This window comes from Rhinopithecus bieti, unplaced genomic scaffold (genome assembly GCF_001698545.2).
Source record: "Rhinopithecus bieti isolate Rb0 unplaced genomic scaffold, ASM169854v2 scaffold_3875, whole genome shotgun sequence".
NCBI classification, from domain to species: domain Eukaryota; kingdom Metazoa; phylum Chordata; class Mammalia; order Primates; family Cercopithecidae; genus Rhinopithecus; species Rhinopithecus bieti.
Genome location: NW_016804422.1, coordinates 2,121,452 through 2,135,654, shown reverse-complemented (window position 1 = coordinate 2,135,654; position 14,203 = coordinate 2,121,452). Strand labels below are relative to the sequence as shown.

Genomic DNA, 14,203 nt, shown 5'->3' with positions numbered 1-14,203 from the left:
CTTTTTTTTTTTTTTGAGAGGAGTCTTGCTCTGTCACCCAGGCTGAAGTGCAATGGCACAGTCTCTGCTCACTGCAACCTCTGCCTCCCGGGTTCAAGCGATTCTCCTGTCTCAGCCTCCCGAGTAGCTGGGACTACAGGCATGTACCACCACACCCAGCAAATTTTTTTGTTATTTTAGTAGAGATGGGGTTTCTCCATGTTGGCCAGGATGGTCTCAATCTCTTGACATCATGATCCACCCACCTCAGTCTCCCAAAGTGCTGGGATTACAGGCGTGAGCCACTGCGCCTGGCCTTTATTTATTTATTTATTTATTTATTTATTTATTTATTTATTTTTGAGATGGAGTCTTCCTCTTGTCGCCCAGGATGGAGTGCAATGGCACAATCTCAGCTCACTGCAACCTCCACCTCCCGGGTTCAAGCAATTATCCTGCCTCAGCCTCCCGAGTAGCTGGGATTATAGGCGCCCGCCACCATGCTCAGTTAATTTTTGTATTTTCAGTAGAGACGGGGTTTTACCATGTCTCGAACTCCTGACCTCCGGATCTGCCCGCCTTAGCCTACCAAAGTGCTGGGATTACAGGCGTGAGCCACTGCGCCTGGCCATTTTTTTTTGTTTGGCTTTTTTGTTTGCTTGTTTGCTTTTTTTTTGAGACACAGTCTTACTCTGTTTCCCAGGCTAGAGTGCAGTGATGCGATCTCGGCTCACTGCAACCTCCATCTCCCGGGTTCAAGTGATTCTCGTGTCTCAATCTCCCAAGTAGCTGGGATTGTAGGTGCGCACCACCACGCCCGGCTTATTTTTGTATTTTTAGTACAGACCGGGTTTCACCATATTAGCCAGGCTGGTCTTGAACTCCTGACCTCAAGTGATCCACCCACCTCAGCTTAACCAAAGTGCTGGGATTACCGGCGTGAGCCACCACGCCCGGCCAAGAAAGACCCATATTTTTGTTTGTTTGTTTTCTTTTTTGAGATGGAGTCTCGCTCTGTCGCTCAGGCTGGAGTGCAGTGGCACTATCTCTGCTCACTGCAACCTTCGCTTCCCAGGTTCAAGTGATTCTTCTGCCTCAGCCTCCCGAGTAGCTAGGACTACAGGTGCACGCCACCACACCTGGCTAATATTGTATTTTTAGTACAGATGGGGTTTCACCATGTTGGCCAGGCTGGTCTCGAACTCCTGACCTCAGGCGATCTGCCCGCCTCAGCCTCCCAAAATGCTGGGATTATAGGCGTGAACCACCGCTCCTGGCCACCAGACCCCTATTAACTTCAGCAGGGATGGCACCAGGTTCAAGAGGCCAAAAGAGATCCAGAGCCAGCAAACAAGACTTAGGGCTGATTGAGGGGAATTTACCTACAGAGCAGTCCAGTGGTGGTGGGCTAGATAGGAGAACTGCTCCACCTGCAGAAAGTATGGAGTATATATAGCATTTTCACTTAACACCCTCCTGCTAACAACTTTGATTTAACCCAAAACAAAGGGGCTCAATCCCCTGTACATCCACAGGACAGAATGGGGGCTCAGATATTCCTCATGGGTAAGTAATGAATCTCCGGCTTGTCCTCGCTTGGAACGCCCAACACATTCAGGTGCATCTGCCATACAGGGTCCTTCTCAGAGTATGCTTAAGTTATTGTTGTCAGGTGCAGCTACCATACACAGGTGTGTCTGCTATATAGCCACCTGTAGCTGCTCCTCATGGGTCTCCATAGACTAGTCTCAGAGCAAGGATGGACAGCCAGCCTCCAGTTTCAACCTGGCACTCTCCCCCAGTACTTGGTCCCCAGAGCAGGGGTCCATCTCTCTTACTTCTGGCCAACCCTTCAGTAACAAGTAGAGCCCCCAGGGCCTTCACGAATGCCTAGCTGAGCTGGCTAAAGAAAAGGGCGCTGTAACAGGAGGGAACACCAGGAGCCTGAACCCCGCATCTTCTACCCTTATCCTGCATTTATCCTGCCTGCATTCAAGCCTGTCCAGCTGCACCACTGGAGGCTACCACGGCAACTAAACCCAGAGGCAGCCAGTAACTGAGATACAGCTGCCAAGAGCAAGTGACGGTGGAAAAGGCCAACAGCAGAGACCCTTAGAAGCAAGAGAAGTACACAGGAGGGGGCCCCAGAACCCTGAGGGTGCTACACTCAAATCTAATCCTACTCACAATTCAGCAGGCAGTCAATATCTTGCACAGACTGCCATATCACCAACCACAGGCACAGATATGGACACAATGGGGCCAATTCGCAGAGTTGTTTACAACTATGGATGCAGAGCAGCACAGGTGGGACACATGTTTAGCGCAAAAACAACGGGTCTTGGTGAAACAAAAATGGGTCGGGTACCATTGCTGTTTCCAATGAAACAATGAATTTTGTGTGCTCTTAATAGGTTTATTGTTCAAACATTTCTCTCTGTCTCTCCAAGATGAAGGGAGGGGCGTAAACTTCCCTGAACTCCTCTGAAGGCCTGCTCTTGGCTCAGATCCTCCAGCTTAAATAACTCATTCCCTCTGCATACTTGTGGGACTCAGGTCCAGCAGGAAAACCTCCCTCTTATTTGATCAAGGGACCACTTTTCTAAGCCATTCCAGTCCCCCACCCATTTCCTGGGATCTGCTGGTCACCTGACCACCTCTACATGCCAGGCCCTCCCGGATTTGGTACTCCCAGCTCACTTAGTTCCTACCAGCAACAGTTTCTATGTTGCCTTAGAAGTGTTCATGAGCCGCTAGTTGGCAAAAGAGATTGAGGAAGTGAGCTATGTTTTCTCTGCCCTCACCCAAGCTGTATTTCAGCCTCTACTGTGGCTCCTCCAGTGAAGCCACTGCCTTTTGTACAGGAAATCTGATCTGTCTTAAGTGCCCATGCTCCAGGGAGCAGTTAGTTCCCAGGCCACATTTGTGTACCTGTGAGCCATCCCCATGCCTGAGACACTATGTCCTGAGAAAGCGTCAGTTTCTGCAGTAGAGCCAGGGTCTGCATCTGAGACACCTCAGGGCAAGGACAGAACCTAGAAAGCACAGCGAAACTGGCTAGAAAATCACAGGTCTGCATGCTTACCATAGCAGAGAAAGCAGAAAAGGAACCCCTCAGGGACACCTGGCCCTGGGGCTTTCCCAGTGCCTGTCAGGACTCTGTGCCACCGCTGATCTGACTCCCAGGCCAGGTACCTAAGCTTGGGACCAGGTGGTACAGACAGGTCTCCTGGAGCCTGGATCAAGCAGCCTCAGGACAGCCTCTGATAGCATCACAAGTCTTTCTTCTTGAGACCCAGACAATCCCCACTTTATTATCAGTTTGCCAATGACCTTTGCAGATCAGTTTACCCTGTCTGAGCCTTGGCTTCCACATCTGAAAGTGGGAGTCAAAATCCCTACCCAGAGGCTGAGTGCAGTGGCTCATGCCTGTAATCACAGCACTTTGGGAGGACAAGGCAGGCAAATCACCTGAGGTCAGGAGTTTGAGACCAGCTTGGCCAACATGGTAAAACCCCATCTCTACCAAAAAATACAAAAATTAAGGCCAGGTGTAGTGGCTCACACCTGTAATCCCAACACTTTGAGAGGCTGAAGTGGGTAGGTCACTTGAGGTCAGGAGTTCAGGACCAGCCTGGCCAAAATGGCAAAACCTTGTCTCTACTAAAAATACAAAAATTAGCTGGGCGTGGTGGTGTGCACCTGTAATCCCAGCTACTCAGGAGGCTGAGGCAGGAGAATCACTTGAACCCGGGAGGCAGAGTTTGCAGTGAGCCAAGATTGTGCCACTGCACTCCGGCCTGGGCAAAAGAGGGAGACTCCATCTAAAAAAAAAAAAAACCCTACCCATTAAACATTGAGTTACAAGGGGATAAAGAAATAAGAGAATACATTTATAAGGAGGTTAGAAAAGATGTAGGGGGTTCCAGCCTCAAAAGACCGTAAGGCGGCCAGGCACAGTGGCTCATGCCTGTAATCCCAGCACTTTGGGAGGCTGAGGTGGGCGGATCACAAGGTCAGGAAATCGAAACCATCCTGGCTAACACGGTGAAACCCCGTTTCTACTAAAAATACAAAAATTAGCCAGACGTGGTCGCGGGCACCTGTAGTCCCAGCTACTCAGGAGGCTGAGGCAGGAGAATCGCTTGAACCCGAGAGGTGGAGGTTGCAGTGAGCTGAGATCGTGCCACTGCCTCCAGCCTGGGTGACACAGCAACAAAAAAAAAAAAAAAAACAAAAAAAAATGCTGTAGGGAAACAACTGTGGGGTAGAGATAGTATGACTTTATAGCTGAAATGGTGCTACTGTGCTTTTAACAATTACTGTTGCAACAATCTGTGCTCCCTCCCTCACCTTTGGCCCAGTTACATGCCTCTTGGTGCCTGGGTGAGGCTTTTATCACCAGTTGGTTGTTTAAAAAAATCACTGTCTGGCTCCCAGTTGTGACTGTCTGTGAAAGACAAATTGCTAGGGAGGGCCCCAATTTTCCCCCGCTCCTTACCCTGTCAGGAAGAGAAGAGATATATCAGGAACAGGTGGCATTTCAAAGTGCATCATAAAAGAAGCACCAGCCAGGAGGGAGTTACTCAACATCTGCTCTGCTCCCTTCACAAATATGCCTCCAGGGGCTTCCCTATTTGACTTAACATCTATTGAACACCCAAAGGAGTAAAATAATCTACCATCACTAACATCAAAGAACCAAAATACTCCATTTTAAAATGGAAAATTTTTCCAAGGGCAAATTATCCAGAGGCACAGACTGTAAAAGTGATCCTAAGCCATGGGAATGGCTGGCATTTGGCTGAAATGCAAGTACATTTACAGGGGCTTCTAGGCAAAAGCTGAGGTTTTTGAATAGTCTCAGTCAGTGCAGTGGCTCACACCTGTAATGCTAGCACTTTGGGAGGCTGAGGCGGGTGGATCACTTGAAGTCAGGAGTTCGAGACCAGCCTGGCCAACATGAGGAAACCCCATCTCTACTAAAAATACAAAAATTAGCTGGGTGTGGTGGCGGGTTCCTGTAGACCCAGCTACTTGGGAGGGTGAGGTAGGAGAATCTTTTGAACCCAGGAGGTGGAGGTTGCAGTGAGCCGAGATCATGCCACTGCACTCCAGCCTGGGTGACAGAGTGAGACCCTATCTCAAAAAAAAAAAAAAAAAAATTCAAATTTAGAACAGTCTCAGGACTGGATGATATCAAGAAGAGCTTCAGGTTGAGCACAGTGGTGCATACCTGTAATCCTAAAACTTTGGGAGGCTGAGACGGGAGCCCAGGAGTTCAAGACCAGCCTGGGCAACATAGGGAGACTCCATCTCTACAAAAAATAAATTTAAAAAATTAGCTGGGCATAGTAACACATGCCTGTGGTCCCAGCTACTCAGGAGGCTGAGGTGGGAAAATTACTTGGGCCCAGGAGGTCAAGTCTGCAGTGAGCCATGATCATGCCACTGCACTCCAGCCTAGGTAACAGAGTGAACCCTGTCTCAAAAACATTTTTTCTAATAAAATAAGATTTAAAAAGAAGAGCTGCAGGAGACACATAAATGGCCATCTTCAAATCAATGAGATATTAAACAAAGACATCCTCCAGGGTTAGAAGAAGCAGGCTTCACATTTAATTAACCTTGCCAGACAGAGGATATACAATTTTCATCTTTAAAAACTGTTCAGCCTGGGCAACATAGTGAGACTTCATCTCTACAAAATTTTTTTTAATAGCCAGGCACAGCAGTACACTACAGGTGTACTGTACAGGTGTACTGCAACCTGTAGTTCCACCTTCTTGGGAGGCAGAGGTGTGAGGATCATTTGAGCCCAGCAGTGAGCTCTGATCTCACCACTGCACTCTAGCCTGGCCAACAAAGTGAGACCCTGTCTCTAAAAAATTTAATTAATAAAAAGTAAATTAATTTTTTTTTTTGAAATGGAATCTCGCTCTGACACCCAGGATGGAGGGCGATCTCGGCTCACTGCAACCTCTGCCTCCCGGGTTCAAGTGATTCTCCTGTCTCAGCCTCCCAAGTACCTGGGACTACAGGCATGCCCCAACATGCCCGGCTAATTTTTGTATTTTGAGTAGAGATGGGGCTTCACCATGTTGGTCACGCTGGTCTTGAACTCCTCACCTCAAGTGATCCACCCGCCTCGGTCTCCTAAAGTACTCGGATTATAGGCGTGAGCCACTGTGCCCAGCCAAAAATGTTATTTTCTACTCGGCCATAATTCCTATCTGGTCATTTAGAAATATATTCCAAGCTATAAAGCCTCCTTCCTTAAAGTCCCAAGTCTTTAGCTTCCTGCTGGGTTGATCACAGCCCCAACTCCCAGATAGGGGTGTGTCCCTGCCCTTCTTACCAGGTCTTACTCTGTTGCCCAGGCTGGAGTGCAGTGATGCACACTCGGCTCACTGTGGCCTCAACTTCCTGGGTTCAAGCGATCCTCCTACCTTAGCATCCAGAGTAGCTGGGACTACAGGCACACACCACGTCTGGCTAATTTTTTAATTTTTAAAAAATTTTGTGTAGAGATAAGACTCTTACTATATTGCCCAGGCTGGTCTTGAACTCCTGGACTCAAGTGATCCTCCTTCCTTGGCTTCCCAAAGTGTTGGGATTACAAGCGCTGCATGATCCACTATGCCCAGCTTTTTTTTTTTTTAACAGTTCAAAACTAGAGAGAGAGAGAGTAATGGTTCTAAAGCCAAAGTCCAAGAGTCTCTATGCAGCTGCAGTGAGATAGGAAGTGCCAGTAGAACTGTAACTGTGACCACCAGATGGGACAATGCCAGAAAAGCCCAGCTCCAGTAGATTCAGCAAGCTCTCCCCTCCACCAGAAAGTAATAGCCTAGCTTATGACTCTCCAACTCCCTCACCTTTTCTGGACACACCTGGATAGCATCATCTGCCTGATTAGTAAAGTTAAGCTAGCTACCTCAGATAGCACAGCAACTCCAAAGCCCACATGAAAACTCGAGATTGCTTTTGTCCTTTTAGAACAACTGACTCTCCATCTGTTAGCTCAGACACCCAGGGGGCTCAGGGAAGAGGGGAATAAATGAAGGAATGGGTTGCAGGCTGGGCCTTGGGAGGGCCTCTGTGCCAGGCTTGCATTGAGGCCTGTGTGAACAATTACCAGTCAAGTCACACCACCCCACACACCCTCCCTAGAGCAGCTGGGGATAGGGCAGTCAGAGAAGGTAGAACCAGCCAAAACTTCCTCTTCCACCTCCTCCTGCTGGATCCCCAGCCTAAGGTTCCCAGGGAAGAATACTGGATCCCTGGAAGCCTCCACCAAGGCCACAGGCTGCCTACTGAAATGTCCCAGAATCAAAAGAAGAAAATATAACACAATGCAAAAATTAGAAACAACGTTTATTGTTTCTTGTTAAAATAGGGAGCGCTCATGAGAAAAGAGTATGTAAAAAGGACCTTCCTACATCCTGGGCTTTTTCATTTATCCCAGCAGACTGGGACTGTCCTCACTGTGTAGGAGGGAAAGTTCTCCACCTGCTCCCAGAAAATCAGGCTATTCTAGTTTTACTTTTGATTACTTGCATGCGTTTAAAAAAAAAAAATCAAAATCCAACGATTAACAGTCTACCTTCTCCTAGGCATATATACCTAGTCCACTTGGACACAGGGGTGGGCCTCAAGTCCAGATCCACAGGTACAGCCCAGGATTAGATGGCACCCTGGAAATCAAATGGGTATTCCTGGCTAGGGACTGAAGAAGATCTCAGCTCCTGGTGATCTGGTTGAAAATCTGCACAGTGCCTCCAGTGAGAACTTGAGATTCTCTCTTTAATGAGGAATACTTTGGGTGTGGTAGGACCAGCAGTCAACTGGGAGGCACCATTCTTGCCACAGGTAGTATCTGGTCTAGAAGCTACTTGTTCCATTTCCAAATCCTTTTAAGATCCCTTAAATTGACGAGAATGAATTCAAGTTTCAAAGTGACACAAAGTTATACAAGGTACAGGATGTCATTAAGGTAACGGTCTCACCAAGTCCATGCACAGGGCTCTGATCCCACCATTCCCCTCCCCTTGCCCTCCAAGACTGCTTAGTTCTGTTCACTACTTCTTCTCCTCAGCGACAGCTTCCAGCATCTAGCAGCCTTGAGCAGCCTTCAGCCTCACAAGTTGGGGGTGGCCCAATTAAGGAACTTCATGGCAACTTCAAAGCCAAGGAAACAGGCCTGAGAAGGGGTTGGGAAGAAGAAAAAAGCCAGCAGGAATAACTATTCATAGACTATTCAAAGCTCTATGCTTTGCTGGCCCTGTCAGGACCAGAGCCCCTCCCTAACCCCATACCCACTCCACATCAAGGATGCAAACACTGCTCTCTCATTCCTAAGAGGAGAAGAAAATTTATATCCCACAACTGCCCACTTCTTTTTTTTTTTTTTTTTGAGATGGAGCTTTGCTCATCACCCAGGTTGGAATGCAATGGTACGATCTCGGCTCACTGCAATCTCTGTCTCCTCTGTTCAAGCAATTCTGCTGCCTCAGCCTCCTGAGTAACTGGGATTACAGGCACCTGCCACCATGCCCAGCTAATTTTTGTATTTTTAGTAGAGATGGGGTTTCCCTGTGTTGGCCAGGCTGGTCTCAAACTCCTGACCTCAGATGATCCACCTGCCTCAGCCTCCCAAAGTGCTGGGATTATAGGCACTAGCCACCATGCCTGGCCTCACAACTGCCCACTTCTAATGGCCAGGTCAGGAAATCAAAGCCCCTCACCTCAGAGATCCCCAAAGGCAAGTCCTCCTGACAGCTTCAGGGAAGGGAGCAAATAAGGAATGCTCTGGCTGAAGATAGGGCTTTGGTAAAACTGAGACCCCAGTCCTATCCCAGGAACAAGCAAAAGTCAGACCACATGCACCCTGCTCTAAGCCCCAAAGGGAAAGCACAGCCCTGCCAGCTACTCACCGCATTGGCTGGGAAGGCTCGGATCATCACTGCATTGAACCCTTTGTATAAGGATGTGACTCCTTCATCCCGGATCAGCTCCCTCAGCACATCTCTGAAACCATTAGGGTATTTCCCAGGAGGTGCTGTGGGGCAGAACCCAATTTTTAAGGCTTCAGGAAGGAGAAACTAGTAGTTAAGTCTTCCTGAAGGGTCAGGACTAGCACAGGGAAAGGACACCTTGCAGGTCATCTGGGACCAGTCCATAGAAAACAGTTCACCTTGGGACAAATACACAAATGCCTGAATTACTTGTGCCAAGGGAGTAGAAAAGAGGGAAGAAGAATGAAACAGCCCTTCTGTTCATGTGGGGGAGGAAGAGTAGACTTGACTTCTTATCACACTTACCTTGTGTTTAGGCTGTCATGAAAATGAGTCTAGGGTTCCTAGAATGCAAATGACTGTGAGGGAGAATGTTGGTCAGGCAGATGCTGGGTACTGCCATGGAGAGTGAGTATCCCTAGGGCCCTATGAGCTTTGTACCCCAGGATTACCCAGTGCTGGGGACCCACTCTGCCCCTGTCCACCCCACTACCTTCCACTCACCAGTCTGGAATCGAGACTTGAGCACATCTGGGGGGATTGCCACAGCCCAGTTGAAGATCCCTGCAACGCCCCCAGCCACCAAGATCCGAGGGGCACTGAGCTCACTGACCCTGTATAACACCAAAAACAGCCCCAGTTAGACAAAGGCTGTGAGAGTGGCATTCAGACTATCCTGCCTGTGGCAGACAAGGCAGTTACAGAGAAGCAGAAACTGGATGGAAGGAGGAGGTATAAGGCCAGTGCTGCTGGCACCCCTTGAAGGAGGTTTCATGCGCCTGTTTCAAATATTTGCTCCACTGGCTGAGGCACAGAGTAAGAAGAGCTAGCTGGACCTCAGCAGCCACAAGAGGAAAGCAGATATGGAGCCAGGAACAACAACTACTACTTTCAGATTCACACACAGGAGAGAGCAACACACACATGACCAGGGAAAGTAGCTTCCAAGTTCTATTTTCCTCACCTCTTTCCCTCTGGAGTGAAGATATTTTTCAGCCATTCATATGTCATGAAATACATTCCACTAGCTGGGACATCTGTTAGTGGCAAGAAAGAGGTGATTAAAGTACATAAACACTTCGCCAGGCATGGTGGCTCACACCTGTAATCTCAGCAATTTAGGAGGTTGAGGGAGGGGGATTGCTTGAGGCCAGGAGGTCCGCATCTGGCCTGAATTATTAGTAAAATTGTTTTTTAATTGGGTGATTTGGTTCAATTTATTTGCTTTCTAAACAGTAGTCTACAGTAGTAATTTATGTAGACTAAAAAAGCATTAAAAAGAAAAAAAATGCCAGGCATGGTAGCTCATGCCTGTAATCCCAGCACTTTGGGAGGCCGAGGCGGGTACATCACCTGAGGCCAGGAATTCGAGACCAGTCTGGCCAATATGGCGAAAGCCTTGTCTCTACTAAAAATATAAAAATGGGCCGGGCACAGTGGCTCATGCCTTTAATCCCAGCACTTTGGGAGGCCAAGGCGGGCGGATCACAGCCTGTCTGACATGGTGAAACCCCCATCTCTACTAAAAATACAAAAACTAGCCAGGCGTGGTGGCGCGCACCTGTAATCCCAGCTACTCAGGAAGCTGAGGCAGGAGAATCACTTGAACCCGGGAGATGGAGGTTTCAGTGAGCTGAGATTGCACCACTGCACTCCAGCCTGGGTGACAGAGTGAGACTCCATCTCAAAAAAATAAATAAATACAAAAATGGCCGGGCGTGGTGGCTCACATCTGTAATCCCAGCACTTTGAGAGGCCGAGGTGGGCGGATCACGAGGTCAAGAGATTGACACCATCCTGGCCAACATGGTGAAACCACATATCTACCGAAAATTAGCTAGGCATGGTGGCATGTGCCTGTAATCCCAGCTACTCAGGAGACTGAGGCAGGAGAATCACTTGAACCCGGGAGGTGGAGGTTGCAGTAAGCCGAGATTGAGCCACTGCACTCCAGCCTGGTGACAGAGCAAGACTCCATCTCAAAAAATAATAATAATAATACAAAAAATACAAAAATTAGCCAGGCCTGGTGGCACATGCCTGTAATCCCAGCTATTCAGGAGGCTGAGGCACAGGAATCACTTGAACCCAGAAGGTGGAGGCTGCAGTGAGCCAAGGTCGCACTTCTGCACTCCTGGCTGGGCAACAGAGCAAGACTCTGTCTCAAAAGAAAAGAAAAGAAAAAAAAAATCCCTACAGATATTTTCTTTTAAAATAGTATTTTTATTATTTTCTTTTTTTTTTTTTGAGACAGGGTCTCGCTCTGTCACCCAGGCTGGAGTGCAATGGCGCAATCTCGGCTCACTGCAACCTCCACCTCCCAGGTTCAAGCAATTCTCCTGCCTCCGCCTCCTGAGTAGCTGGGATTATAGGCATGCATCACCACCCCTGGCTAATTTTTATATTTTTAGTAGAGACGGGATTTCACCATATTGGTCAGGCTGGTCTTGAACTCCTGACCTCATGATCTGCCCATCTCCCAAAGTGCTGGGATTACAGGCATGAGCCACCACGCCCAGCTATTATTATTTTAATAGAGACAGAGTATCACTATTTCACCCAGGCTGGTCTCCAACTCCTGGGCTCTAGTGATCCTCTCATCTCAGCCTCCCAAAGTGCTGAGATTACAAGTGTGAGCCACCACACCCGGCCCCCACAGATTTCTTGAATGCAGAAATGCCAAGCTTGGCACTAGACCCTTCAGGGATTCCTGAGAGGGTCCTTAGCAGCCACATCCTATTTGCAATAATCACTTTGCAGTTATGAGATGCTGCTCTGGGCCAAGCACTGGTGTAAGTGAGTACAAACACACATGATATAATTTCATTAAAGTTCCCTCAGCTGGGCTTCGTGGCTCACGCTTTTATAATCCTAGCACTTTGGGAGGCCAAGGCAGGTGGATCATCTGAGGTCAGGAGTTCAAGACCAGCCTGGCCAATGTAGTGAAACCCTATCTCTACTAAAAGTACAAAAATTAGCCAGGCATGGTGGCACACACCTGTAACCCCAGCTACTCAGGAGGCTGAGGCAGGAGAGTCGCTTGAACCCGGGAGGTGGAGGCTGCAGTGAGCTGAGACTGTGCCACTGCATTCCAGCCTGGTGGACAGAGCAAGACTCTGTCTCAAAAAATAATAATAAGGCCAGGTCCAGTGGCTCACACCAGTAATCCCAGCACCTTGGGAGGCCGAGGCGGGTGGATCACCTGAGTCCAGGAGTTTGAGACCAACCTGGCCAACATGGTGAAACCCCATCTCTACTAAAAATACAAAAAATTAGCCGGGCATGGTGGCATGTGCTTGTAATCCCAGCTACTTGGGAGGCTGAGGGAGGAGAATTGCTTGAATCTGGGAAGTAGAGGTTGCAGTAAGCCAAGATTGTGCCACTGCACTCCAGCCTGGGCAACAAGAGTGAAACTCCATGTCAAAAAATAAAATAAAAATAAGTAAAAAAATAAATAAAGTTCTCTCTGAGTGGAGACAGTCCATGTGGGCAACTGACATGCCCACAGTTATAAGCACAGTTGGTGTATCTGGCCTTCCTCTAAGCTGCCAGCTCAGGACAAGAGTGAGACTGTCTCTGCCTTTCCTACTGCCACTAAAACAGGACATACTTCTCAAAATCAGGGAGATGACCACTGTCCCCAAGTCACTCTTTCTTCCCACTCCTCCCCACAGCAGTGATTTCTATCTACTTGCCACTCCCTTCCAAATGTGATGCCATGACTTCTACCCCTGCAAACGCTTGGGAAAGATGGAAGGTCCCCTCATCCTAATCTATGTCCATGCTGGCCAGGATGAGACACTTACTGCCAGTATTCTCAGAGATGTGACATGCATGGTGCCGAGGTTAATCTGGCAATCCAGGCAAGACCCTCTGCGGCAGACCCACCTCAGGTGACCTCTCCAGGTGACCCCAAGTGGAGGCCTCAAAGGTTACCTCGCATAAGGGTAAGCACAGTCCCTTTGTAGATGCCTCGGATCCCAAACTCCTGGTACAGCTTCTTTGCACAGTCCAAGGTACCAGTGTACTTCGTTTCTCCTGAAGAAGCCTGAATCTGGGAGGGAGGAGAGGATCATTAAGTCAGAAACAACATCAGAGTCACAGGCCCAGCAGGTTACAGGAGACTACAAAGTAAGTACGGCCATTATGTGTTAGAGCAATGAAAGACTTCACTGTCAAATTGAGAAGTATTTGGAATGTGTGATCTTGGGGCAGGTACTATGAAATAAGGCTAGGTGAAAATATCAGAAAATATTCACATTGACTAGAAATAAAACCAACAGAAAATCTGAAAAACAAGTTGAGGAAGCCGGGCGTGCTGGCTCATGCTCATAATTCCAGCACTCTGGGAGGCCGAGGCAGGCAGGTCACCTGAGTTCAGGAGTTTGAAACCAGCCTGGCCAACATGGTGAAACCCTGTCTCTACGAAAAATATAAAAATTAGCTGGGCATGGTGGTGGGTGCCTGTAGTCCCAGCTGCTCAGGAGGCTGAGGCAGGAGAATTGCCTGAACTTGGGAGGCAGAGGTTGCAGTTAGAAAACATATTGTACCACTGCACTCCAGCCTGTGTAACAGAGTGAGACTCTGTCTCAAAATTTAAAAATAAATAAATAAAAAAAAAATAAGTTGAGGAAATCTGTCAAACACAATAAAGCTATTTGGAAGGTCTAAAAAGGAAGCAACAAATACTTTAGTCATTCATTTATTCCTTCAATAAATACCCCCTGAAGACCAACTGCATTCCAAGCCTACCTGGTCATGAGGCTTGGTTAAGAAAAGGTGAACGGCCGGGCGCGGTGGCTCAAGCCTGTAATCCCAGCACTTTGGGAGGCCGAGACGGGCGGATCACGAGGTCAGGAGATCGAGACCATCCTGGCTAACACCGTGAAACCCTGTCTCTACTAAAAAATACAAAAAACTAGCCGGGCGAGGTGGCGGGCGCCTGTAGTCCCAGCTACTCAGGAGGCTGAGGCAGGAGAATGGCGTAAACCCGGGAGGCGGAGATTGCAGTGAGCTGAGATCTGGCCACTGCACTCCAGCCTGGGTGACAGAGCAAGACTCCTTCTCAAAACAAAACAAAACAAAACAAAACAATATTTTAGAGCTGTTGCACCTACCCTATTCAACAATAATTTTTAGCAAACTGATTGAGCCATTTTAAAGCATTCAAATGTTTTCTCTTTGGTAGTCTTTTAAAATACATATAGCCC

At 48.2% G+C, this 14,203-nt stretch overlaps 1 protein-coding gene across 1 annotated transcript in view; it reads right to left on the bottom strand.

The window, feature by feature from the left end:
- Nucleotides 1–7,335: 7,335 nt before the first annotated feature.
- Nucleotides 7,336–14,203, bottom strand: part of SLC25A20 (solute carrier family 25 member 20) — a 44,082-nt gene continuing 37,214 nt past the window's right edge. Inside the window, exons 5-9 of the mRNA XM_017867948.1 lie at nt 12,930–13,047; nt 9,958–10,030; nt 9,498–9,607; nt 8,913–9,037; nt 7,336–8,179 (exon numbers count right to left, since the gene is read on the bottom strand). Coding sequence (XP_017723437.1) covers nt 8,117–8,179; nt 8,913–9,037; nt 9,498–9,607; nt 9,958–10,030; nt 12,930–13,047 — 489 coding nt within the window. The 3' untranslated portion in view covers nt 7,336–8,116. The remainder of the gene's footprint in view (nt 8,180–8,912; nt 9,038–9,497; nt 9,608–9,957; nt 10,031–12,929; nt 13,048–14,203) is intronic.